General features: G+C 43.8%; 1 protein-coding gene across 1 annotated transcript; it reads right to left on the reverse strand.

The window, feature by feature from the left end:
* Positions 1-1542: 1542 nt before the first annotated feature.
* LOC143546554 (uncharacterized) lies at positions 1543-1938 on the reverse strand. The gene has a single exon (XM_077038203.1). It carries the CDS (start codon positions 1936-1938, stop codon positions 1543-1545), a length of 396 nt encoding a protein of 131 aa, XP_076894318.1.
* Between the last annotated feature and the right edge of the window lie 9979 nt (positions 1939-11917).

The raw sequence follows: 11917 nt of genomic DNA on the forward strand, positions 1-11917 counted from the left end.
AGCGTTGCAAAGTCCGAAAGGCATACGTTTATAAGCAAACGTGCCATAAGGACAAGTGAATGTGGTTTTCTCCTGGTCGTCTGGAGCTATCAGGATGTGAAAATACCCGAAGAAACCATCAAGGAAGTAGTAGTACTGCTGACCTGGTAAACGCTCCAACATCTGGTCAATGAAGGGTAAAGGAAAGTGGTCTTTCCTGGTGGCATCGTTTAGTCTGCGATAGTCGATGCAGACTCTCCAACCAGTTACAATTCTAGTGGGAATGAGCTTGTTCCTCTCATTGTGACGACAGTCATGCCACCCTTTTTTGGAACCACTTGAACAGGACTAACCCAGGGGCTATCAGAAATGGGAAAGATGATCCCTACATCAAGGAGTTTGATAATCTCTTTCTTCACCACCTCTTGCATCTTTGGAATTAGCCTTCTCTGAGGCTGAACGACGGTTTTGAAATCATCCTCCATGAGGATTTTATGAGTGCAAAATGAGGGGTTTTGTAAGTGCACGGATTTGGTGTCCGCAGCTGTTCGAATAGGATAAGGGTTATTTAGTATTTATATTAACGTATAAAGGCATATTCGCTATGGATGTTTAGTGAATGGGCCTCATTTGTTAAAGACTAGACATATTCGTTAATGTAAGAGCTCATTCGTTACTACTGTGTAACGAATGGAGGCTCATTCGTTAAAGTAATGCCCATTCGCTAAGGATGTTTAGCAAATGGGATGTCATTCACAATGGGAAGCGTCGTTCGTTAGTGATGTTAACGAATGAGGAGGACTGCCTATAAATAGGCCTTCCCTAGTGAATGTGCATAGTGATCTGTGCGTATTTATTTTTATGTAACGTTATGCTGTCGGATTCTCTCCAAGCTTAATGTATTGATCTCCATTAACGTATTGAATGAACACGACTTAACGTATCGGTTTGCGACTAGTTCCTAGGCTCATAAACGTTCGTATAACGTTTTATCAGGTTTATACCTTTGATGTCGATAATCTTCCAAGCAATGGCCTCCTTGTGCGCCCTGAGCACCTTCAACAACTTCATCTTCTCGCCCTCCGTCAGTGCAGAAGCAATAATCACTGGTAACTTCCTCTCTTCATCCAGAAACGCATACTCCAAATGAGTGGGTAGATCTTTAAGCTCTAAGGAAGAAGGAGGACTCTCGACGGAAGGTCGATCCTTCGGATCAGCTCGCACGATCTCAGTCGATATGTCAGAATCAAGGTAGGACAACTCGGCGTCAGCATCAGATGGCTGTTCGGTCATGGCAACCATCTCAACCTCTGGAATCTCCCTATCTAGAATCTGTGTGTCTAAGGCGAAGCCTCCACAGATGTCACTAAAAAACTCCCCCATATGAGTCATGATTGTATCAATGAAGTATAGGGAGTCATCGGCGTATTTGGGATGATTGAGTGACTGTCGAACGTCAAATGTGACGTTCTCATCCCCGACTCGAAGAATTTGTTTGCCATCGCGAACGTCGATCAACGCCTGTGCGGTAGCTAGAAAGGTCTGCCTAGAATGAGCGGAACGCTATCTTCTTCTCATATCAAGAATGACGAAGTCCACCGGGAAGATGAACTTGCCGATACGAAAGAGCATATTCTCAACAATCCCACGTGGATATTTTATGGATCGGTCAGCCAGTTGAATGCTCATCCCCGTGGGCCTCGGCTTACCCAGACCTAATCTACTGAAAACATAATACGGCATAAGGTTAATGCTGGCCCCAAGGTCGGCCAATGCATGACTAACCGTATCATTGCCTAAGATGCAAGGAATCGTGAAACTCCCAGGATCGGCCATCTTTTCAGGCAATTTGCTCTGCAGAACAGCAGAGCATCCAGCACTGAGAGGAACGAAAGAGACTTCAGCTAACTTCTGCTTATTTGTGAGAATGTCCTTAAGGAACTTGACATATTTAGGCATTTGAGTCAATGCCTCAAGGAATGGAACGTTTAGATGAAGTTACTTAAGGATTTCTAAGAATTTGGCGTTCTGCTCCTCGTCACTGTCCATTTGAAGTCTCTCGGTATATGGCAATTTGGGCTTAAAAACTCTTAGTGGTGGTTTGGATTGCTTCTAGGCCAGTGCTGTACTTGCTGGGCTGCGCCTCTGATGCACCTTGGCCGGTGGAGACTCCATCTAAATCTCCTCGTCCACCTGCTCCTCTCCATCAACCACAGGCTCCTCGACGACTCCTCCAGTAGTCACCTCCTGAATAACGGGCTCGTCACGTGCCCCTGCACCACTCCTAGTCGTCACTGCTTTGGCGAATCCTCGTGGATTTGTTTCTGTGTTGCTCGGCAGTTTTCCTGGTGCTCTTTCAGATAACTGTTTCGCGATCTCTCCAACTTGCCTTCAATATTAGCTAAAGTCGCGGCTTGGTTCTTCAACATCGCATTGTGCTCTGTAACATCCAACTTTTTGTTAAATAATAAATGACGGAAAGTTTTGTTATTTAACTGTGTGTCGTTAAGTTAGTCGTGAGTTAAGTGTTTGGATAATATTTGGATTTGGAATTGTGAGTGGGTTGTGGGGCCTATGGCCCCCTATATAAGCCTAACCTCTCCATTCTTTTCACCATTTTGTTATACACACACACACTTTCTCTCTACATTCCGGAACCAGATCCGTGTAAAAATATGAAGAATCTCGTGTGTAGACATCATCAAACAACAAGAATCATGTCCAGATCTACGTATTGTCCGGATCTGAACTCGAACCCGAAGCAAAAGGTAGATCTCGGTTTAAATGGTTAAGTTTTATGGTTAGAACCGGCATGCAAACAGATATAATAATAGATCGGGTTGTGAAATGTAAGAAAAATATAAACTTGGTAAGTTATAATCTCTTGGGTGCACTTTAAGATAAAAAGGTGGAGTTCGGACTATGAGAGAGATGGGTTCAGGATCAGGTGCATGGGGTCAGAATGTGTCGAAAGTTGAGTAAAAATCAGGTCCTGAGGAGGAGCCACGAAGTAAAATGGCTTTAAAATGGTAAAAGCGAAGAAAGGAAGGCATTTCGCTTCGCTCAGCGATGAGAAGCGAAACAGTCATCTCGCTTCGCTCAGCGATGAGAAGCGAAACAGTCATTTCGCTTCGCTCAGCCATGAGAAGCGAAACAATCATTTCGCTTCGCTCAGCCTTGCGAAGCGAAACAGTTCCATGCGAAGTGAAATTCCATGCATGCGAAGCGAAATTCTTCCATGCGAAATTTTTATAATACTCATTTTCTGATGCATTTTTGTTAACCCTAGCCAGGGGCGCGGCCCCTTGGACCCTGCTAGGGGCTGCCGCCCCCAGACCCCGCTACCAGGGGCGCTGCCCCCGGACCCCCGTTAGTTGAGGGTTTCATAAATTTAGAAGTAGGAAGTTATGGTAATAGATAATTGACATGCGTAATGTATTGAACAGTTAGCCGTGCACAACTAAAGAAGGGAATTACCATTAACGGCGAGAGAAATTGACTCCAGGTGAGTTCTAGCCCCCATTTTTCTTTGAAATGTTTTTGGGGCTGTGTGCATACTCTTATGTGATAGTTAATACATTTACTTAATTGATAAGTGTATGATACGTGTATGACTATGTATTGGATGTTATTACTATATAATGATAGTATGAATGAGCATGTATATATATATATATATATTATATACATGAGACAGGTAAAATACACACGTATGATAAATGTATGACTATTCGAGGCAGTAGGGACCACACCCTTATAATATCTGTGATGTTAGGGACCAGACCCTTATAATATCTGTGATGTTAGGGACCAGACCCTTATAATATCTGTGATGGTAGGGACCAGACCCTTACAGTATCTGTGATGTTTAATGTAGAACAGCTTATGGTATACCATAGGGTTTTAAGAAAAAATGTATGTAAGTACGTATACATGTATATAAAGTATGTGTGAAAGAAGTAATAGCAAAGTAAGGTATGAATACGTATCTTCGGACGCATATGAGTAAGGATAGGAATGTATTGTATGTTAAATTCATTAACTAGAACTCACTCAGCATAGCTGACTTTTAGTATGCGCGCAGGCAGATAGGTTGAGGAAGCTGGCTTGAGGAGCGACACATGGCATGAGCTAAAGAAACTGGCATCCATGAAGAAGTGTCAAGACTATTTTATGTTATGTAATGAAAAGACAATTTGTATGTTAAGACAAAAAAATGAATGTTTGTAATGTGATGTTTAAAGTTTTAAATTATTCCGCGAAAGTTTAAATTAACTCTGATTTTAGAACTGTGTTTATGAGTAAATCCAACACCAAAGTAGGGTTACCGGGAACGGGGCTTTACATGCTCTGTGAATTTCGCCTCGTTTGTCGCTCGGCTACGTTCATCTCACCTCAGGATCTCCGCCATCATCTCTTCCAACGAGGATTTATTTTCACCATTAACATCATGCTCGGCATTCCCCTAGCCTGAACCACTTGGTGCAAATAGGTTCTCTCGACGCTGCTGCTGCTGACAACCACCGGGTTGGCCTCCACGAAAATTATTCTGATTTCTCCAGCCAGTGTTCCAGTCGAAGGCGGGGTTTTGAAATCGAAAGGCGTTGTTGACGAAGTCAACCGCCTCTTGATTCTCATTAATGGGCACTGGACAATTGATGGTATCGTGACCACCTCTGCACATCTCACACTTCGCAACACTCTTTACCGTAAGATCATTCACCATTTTCTTCAACGAGTCAACTTGAGCTTGGAGTGAAGTGTTCAAATATACTTCGTACAATCCCTTGGCAGTAGTGGCTGGGGCCCTAGTCTCTCGCCCCTTATAGCTCGCGGCAAGGTTCTCGAACAGATCAAAGCACTCAGCATGGAGTTTGTTCTTCAGCAGGTTTCCATTGGCTGTCTGATTGAGCATCTCTCGAGTGTGCTGTGTCACCCCATTATAGAAATTCTCGACGAGCATCCATATCTCCAGACCATGATGAGGACAACTAAGAAGAAGGTCCTTAAATCTCTCCGAAGCCTCGCAAAAAGATTCATCACCCCTCATACGGAAAGAACAGATTTCGTCACGGATACGAGCAGATTTGGAAGGGGGAAAGAATTTATTCATGAATTTCTCTTGCAAACCAGCCCAAGTGGTGATGGAGCCAGTCGACAAAGACTTAAGCCATTTGAAGGCTCTATCAGTGAGAGAGAATGGGAACAAACGGAGATAAATGGACTCAAGGCTAAGATTTCCGATGTTGGAAGTATTGCAACTCTGAACGAACATCTCGATGTGATTGGACGGGTCCTCGTGTGCTAACCCGTGAAACTGGTTTGAGCTTCGGATCAGCTGGACAACGTGGGAGGGTATTTCCCAGTTCCCATTTGCATTCCCATCAACAGGCGGTATAGTGATGCTATTACGGATGGTGGTGGACGGTTTACTGTAGTCGGCAACTACTCTCCTAACAGGCTGGTCTGCCATATCTCTAACGTCAATAGGTGCAGAAAGTGAAGTAGGAGATGAAGGAGTGTAACATCCTAAAATTTTTATATTGATAAATAAAAGAAAGTTATGTTTAGTAATTTCACGTTTTAGTTATTTAATGTCGAGTAAGGAACGGGTCTTGGGCTTAGTTATTTTATGAACTCGGCGTGTCTCGACCCGTAGGAAGCCAACCCGAGCCTAACCAAACCCGTAGTATATAAACGAAAGTTCTTGACACTTCCACCATTTTTCACCATCTTCCTTCACTTACACCCACCCAAACACTCTCATTTCTAGAGAGAGAAGCTAGAGAGAGAAAGTTCTCAAATCACAAATCCGAGTCCACAATCTTGTTCCTAATCGTTTTTGGTAAGTCCCTCTCGAAAATCATCCGTTTTCATAACCATTTCGGCCTCAAATCGAGCAAAAACGTAACTTGAGTTTTCGGGTCAAAAACCGCCTTGTTTTGGTGTCAAAATGCAAGCTTTTGTGTTTAAAAGTACTAGGAATCGATAGCCCTTTCAATCCCGAGCATTTCCATGTCAAAAACTTCGATTTTGGGTCAAAAATCTGGAAAATCTGGAAAACCCGTGGGTTTCTCCGTCGCCCAGCTTGAAGGAGTCGAATCAGACTCATTCGATCGAACCAGTCGATCGAATCAGTCCATTCGATCGAATGCGTAGATCGAACAAGTCCAGTCGACCGAATAGGGAAGCAACCGAATGGTCTCCAACTCATTCGATCGAATGAGTTTTGTATTCGATCGAATGAGTGTTGTATTCGATCGAACGTGTTCCTATTCGATCGAACGTGTTCCTGTTTGATCGAACGTGTTCCTATTCGATCGAACGTGTTGTATTCGATCGAACGTGTTCCTATTCGATCGAACGTGTTCCTATTCGATCGAATCAAGCCAGAACCAAGCTGTTTCCAAGTTCGCCTAAGGTTTAACTTCGCCTGAAGCGAAGTTCGTCTATAAAATAAATTAAAAACCTAATGGAAAATGTGTTAAGGCAGTTATCGAAAATAAAATTTTTCCAAGCTGACCTGGCAGCTTAACCCCAGCCAGGGGCTCTGCCCCTTGGACCCCGCTAGGGGCTGCCGCCCCTAGAACCTTGCTGCCAGGGGCGCTGCCCCCGGACCCCCGTTCGTTGTGGGTCATATATAGATAGAAATACAAACGAGTAGCAGTAGTTAATTGATATGTGTAAATATTATACAGTTAGCCGAGCCCAGTTAAAGAAAGGAATTACGATCAACGGCGAGCGTAACAGGATCCAGGTGAGTTTCTAGCCCCATTCCTTGTTATGTTTTCGGGGCTGTGTGCATACTTGATGTGTTGTTAATACATTTATCCAAAGTGATAAGTGTATGCCATAGGTGATATATGTGATATGTATGAATGATTGCTTGATGGTTCGTGAACGATCTTCGGATATTGCACGTACTGTCAGGTTGTAACGTTATAAATATGGCAAGTATGATATGTATGTTTATGTGTATGAACGTAAGAAAGTTAATAAAAGAAGGAAATGACGGTTGTATGGTTATATGGTTACAAAAGGGGTACCGAGCCCTAATAATACTCGAGGTATGATGTATGGTTGTATGGTAACGAAGAGGGAATCGAACCCTACTAATATTCGAAAACATGGGACCAGACCCTAATAATATCTGTGATGTTAGGGACCAGACCCTAATAATATCTGTGATGTTAGGGACCAGACCCTCATAATATCTGTGATGATAGGGACCAGACCCTTATAATATCTGTGATGTTAGGGACCAGACCCTTATAATATCTGTGATGTTAGGGACCAGACCCTTATAATATCTGTGAGGTTATAGGGCGAAAGGCTCTTTAAAACGTATGATTATGAATGTAAAGAAAGTATGTAAGTAAGAAAGAAAGTATGTAAGTAAGAATGAAGGTATGAGTACTTATGTGTGTATGAAAGAAAGTTATGAGGTTAAGTACGTATGTATGTAACAAGGTATTGCATGGTAGTGTATGATTAACTAGAACTCACTCAGCGTAGCTGACTTTTAGTATGCACGCAGGTGAGTAGGTTGAGACAGCTGGCTTGAGTGGAGGACACATGGCAGAAGACTAAAGCCTGGCATCTGAAGATCCGATATGTTTTATAAGTTACGTTTGATTTTGAAAGACATGAGGAATGTTTAAAGACATGATTATGAATTGATATGTAATGTTTTATGAAAGTTTTATATTCCGCGTAAAGTTTTTAATTAACTCTGATATTTAGAACTGTGTTTATGAGTAAATCCAACACGAAAGTAGGGTTACCGGTAACGGGGCCTTACAAGTTGGTATCAGAGCAAAGTTCGAGAGATTTAAGCATCCTACATGCTTAGACTCGAACAGAGAATGGGATTTAAGTAAGAAAGGAAAGAAGATGCCAGTTCAAGAATGCCATGTGTCGCTCAAGCAAGATCAGTAAAGGTAAAGTGCATGATTAAATGATGTATGTTAATAAGAAAGAAAGGATATGTGAACGATAGGGATAGGAATAATTGACTGTTTAAATTGACAAACTGCTTAAGTAGAACCAGCACAAATAGACTCATAAAGGGAAGTGTATATGACACGGAAAGTAACGTGATCAGCTAATCACAACTGGCCACTGTTATTACCTGTTAGCCTTACTATCCTTGTACTAGATAGTTCCTTGAGTGATGATGTTTGTGTTTTCTCATATAGGATACTGATGGCTGGAGCTGGAGAATTTGTTGAAGCTGGGGGTCGCACTGGACGTCGTGGCAGGCCTCGTCTTGTCCGGCAACCCTCGGTAGAAGAAGCTTCCCACACCGAAGATGAAGGAAGCGCAGCTGGGGGAGACCAGAACAACAACGAGGAAGTTCAACTTAGTCCTGCAGTTCAAGCAGCCATTGTTCAGGCTGTAGTTGCTGCTGTGAAGAACCTGAATCCCGAAGGATCTGCTGGAAGCCGTGAACGAACTGCTGAAGGGGCGGGTGGTGATGGTAGAAAGGATGGGGAAGGTGAAAGAGGGGCCTCGAGTGGGGATAAGTCTGTGAAAGTCGATGATAGGAGAGGAGGACAAGGTGGGTGCAGCTATAAGTCCTTCAAAGGTTGTGACCCGCCTAAGCTGACTGGTTTAGGAGACGCAGTCGCTACTCTCCAGTGGATAACCGCTATGGACAAGGTTATCCGCATTAGCGAATGCCGTCCCGACCAAGCTGTGGGCTATGCTACTCAGTCATTCGTAGATGAGGCTATGTATTGGTGGGAGAGTGTGGAGCAGAGGAAGACCCGTGAAGAGATCAAAGGGATGAAGTGGGAAGATTTGAAAGAGTTGGTAATGAAGAAGTTCTGTGCAGATGCCGAGGTTGAAAGAACGGAGATGAAGTTCCAGAATTTAAAAGCCGGTATGATGACGCATCGTGAGTATACCACGGAGTTCAACCGACTATCTAGGTTGGTGCCTGACATGGTTGACACTGAAGTCAAGAGAATCAAGTGTTATGTGAGGGGGTTGCCACAAAAGGTCCGCATGTTAGTCAGGGCGGTTCAACCTGCTACTTTTGATTCGGCTGTTGGACTCGCGGAAATGGTCTATGCTGACGTGGCCGCGGATGATGGGGTGGAAAGGGACGAAGAGAAAGAGAAGAAAGGGGTCACTCCTGCTAAACGACCCGGTACTCAGTTATGGAACTCCAGGGATAAGAAACAGAAAGTGTGGGAGAAGAGATCGTGTAAGACCTGCGGAAAGAGGCATGGTGGTGAGTGCAAGTGGGGTAAAAGTTCTAATGTTTGTCTCAAATGTGGAAAGGCTCATGGTGGAGAATGCAGAATGGGGTCGAATGCCTGTTATAAGTGTGGGAAGGTAGGGCATTATGCCAATGAGTGCAGTGCGAAGCCAGCATGTTACAAATGTGGCAAGACAGGCCATATGTCAAGGGAGTGCACTGAAGGTGTAGCTGGAGGTAGTGGAAAGAAGGATGCCGATCAAGCTAGGCCCAGAACTAGAGCCTACATGCTGACCCAGGAACAAGCCAGGCAGATTCCGGATGTCGTCACAGGTACGTTTCTAGTGAACGATGTTTCCGCTTCTGTATTATTTGATTCTGGTGCGAATAGAAGTTTTGTAGCTACGACGTTTAGTAAACTAGCTAAAATGAAAGGCTGCCGAGTGTCTGAAACTTTTGTAGTAGAAACCGCAAGTGACACTTCGGTGAAAATAACAAAAATGGTGAAGAATTGTAAGATAGAGTTAGAGGGACATGAGTTCCCTGTTACTTTGTATGTTATGGCCTTAGGAGGGTTCGATGTAGTCTTGGGTATGGATTGGTTGTCGGAGTTTGAGGGTCAGATAGTATGTAAAAGTAAGATGATAAGGTTAAAGTCATTGGATGGTAGTGCGGTGACGGTTTATGGTGATAAGGAGAGTTATGGACTTAATGTCATTTCGATGATAAAAGCCGAGGGTTTGTTAAGGCGAGGGTGCGGTGCCTACCTGGCGTATGTTGTCAACGCTACGGCTGAGACGAAAGAAATGAAGGATGTTCCTATTGTGCGCGACTACCCAGAAGTATTCCCTGAGGATCTTCCAGGGCTGCCACCGGAGCGAGAAATAGAATTTCAGATAGATTTAATACCAGGAGCCCAGCCCGTCGCGAAAGCGCCTTACCGTCTAGCACCGTCCGAGATGAAGGAATTAATGTCCCAACTGCAAGAACTCCTCGACAAGGGTTTTATCAGACCGAGTGTTTCTCCATGGGGCGCACCGGTTTTGTTTGTGAAGAAAAAGGATGGAAGTATGAGAATGTGCATAGACTATCGTGAGTTGAATAAGCTTACGGTAAAGAATAGATACCCCTTGCCTAGGATTGACGATCTGTTTGACCAACTGCAAGGTTCGAGTTGGTTCTCACGAATAGATCTCAGATCAGGCTACCATCAGCTGAAGGTGAAAGAGGTAGACATCCCTAAAACAGCGTTCCGAACGCGGTATGGACACTACGAGTTCCTTGTAATGTCATTCGGTCTAACAAATGCTCCTGCAGCATTTATGGACATGATGAATAGGGTGTGTCGACCGATGTTGGATAAGTCGGTTATCGTCTTCATCGATGATATATTGATTTATTCAAAGAGTGAGTCTGACCATGCCGAGCATCTGAGAGAGGTATTGGAAGTTCTGAAGAAAGAAAGGTTGTACGCCAAGTTTTCGAAGTGCGCGTTCTGGTTAAGAGAAGTGCAATTTTTAGGTCATGTGGTTAATCCGGAGGGGATTACCGTGGACCCAGCTAAGATTGAAGCGATAACGAATTGGAAGACTCCGCAGAATCCGACTGATATACGAAGCTTCCTAGGGTTAGCTGGCTACTATAGGAGATTCATCGAAGGTTTCTCCAAGATAGCCGCACCGCTGACCGGTATGACCCGAAAGTCGATAGTATTCAGTTGGGGAAAATTTCAAGAAGAAGCCTTTGAAGAATTAAAGAGAAGACTCACGCAAGCTCCAATCCTTACTTTACCCGATGGTGATGAGGATTTTGTTGTTTGTGCTGATGCCTCGCATCAAGGGTTAGGTTGCGTGTTGATGCAACGAGGGAAGGTGATAGCCTACGCGTCTAGACAGTTGAAGGTCCATGAGAGTACTTACCCGACGCATGATTTGGAGTTAGCAGCTGTAGTGCATGCTCTTAAGATATGGAGGCATTATCTGTACGGCACTAAGTGTACTATCTATACCGATCATAAGAGTTTAAAGTACTTCTTCGAGCAGAAAGAACTGAACATGAGGCAGAGAAGATGGTTAGAATTGATAAAGGATTACGACTGTGAGATTAAGTATTACCCCGGTAAAGCTAACGTGGTCGCTGATGCGTTAAGTCGGAAGAATGAGGAAGTCCTTGCAACAGTGAAGTCATACAAGTTGATCATGAACCCGAGTCTTTTTGAAGAAATCATCAAGGTGCAGTCAGAAGTGTTAATAGATGAAGGGTTAGTAAAGAAGGAAAGGATTTATGGCCAGCAAGATGAGTTGATGGAAAACACTCATGGAGTTAAAACTAGATTTGACCGTATGTGGATTCCACGCCATGGTGATCTTAGAAGTCGAATCTTAGATGAAGCTCATAAGTCAAGGTACTCAATCCATCCTGGAGCTACAAAGATGTACCAAGACTTGAAAAGAGATTACTGGTGGCCAGGAATGAAGAGCGATGTAGTGGATTATGTTGGTAAGTGCTTAACTTGCTTACAAGTCAAAGCCGAACACCAAAAGCCTTGTGGGAAGATGCAACCGCTAGAGATACCTGAGTGGAAATGGGAACACATCACCATGGATTTCATAACTAAGCTACCTCGTACAGCTAAGCAACATGATACCATCTGGGTGATTGTGGACCGTTTGACCAAGAGTGCTCACTTTCTGCCCATACGAGAGGCCATCTCGTCAGAAACGTTAGCAAGCT

This window comes from Bidens hawaiensis, unplaced genomic scaffold (assembly GCF_021521415.1).
Source record: "Bidens hawaiensis isolate Kalapana, Puna unplaced genomic scaffold, B.hawaiensis_p1.1 tig00014403_1, whole genome shotgun sequence".
Lineage (NCBI taxonomy): Eukaryota > Viridiplantae > Streptophyta > Magnoliopsida > Asterales > Asteraceae > Bidens > Bidens hawaiensis.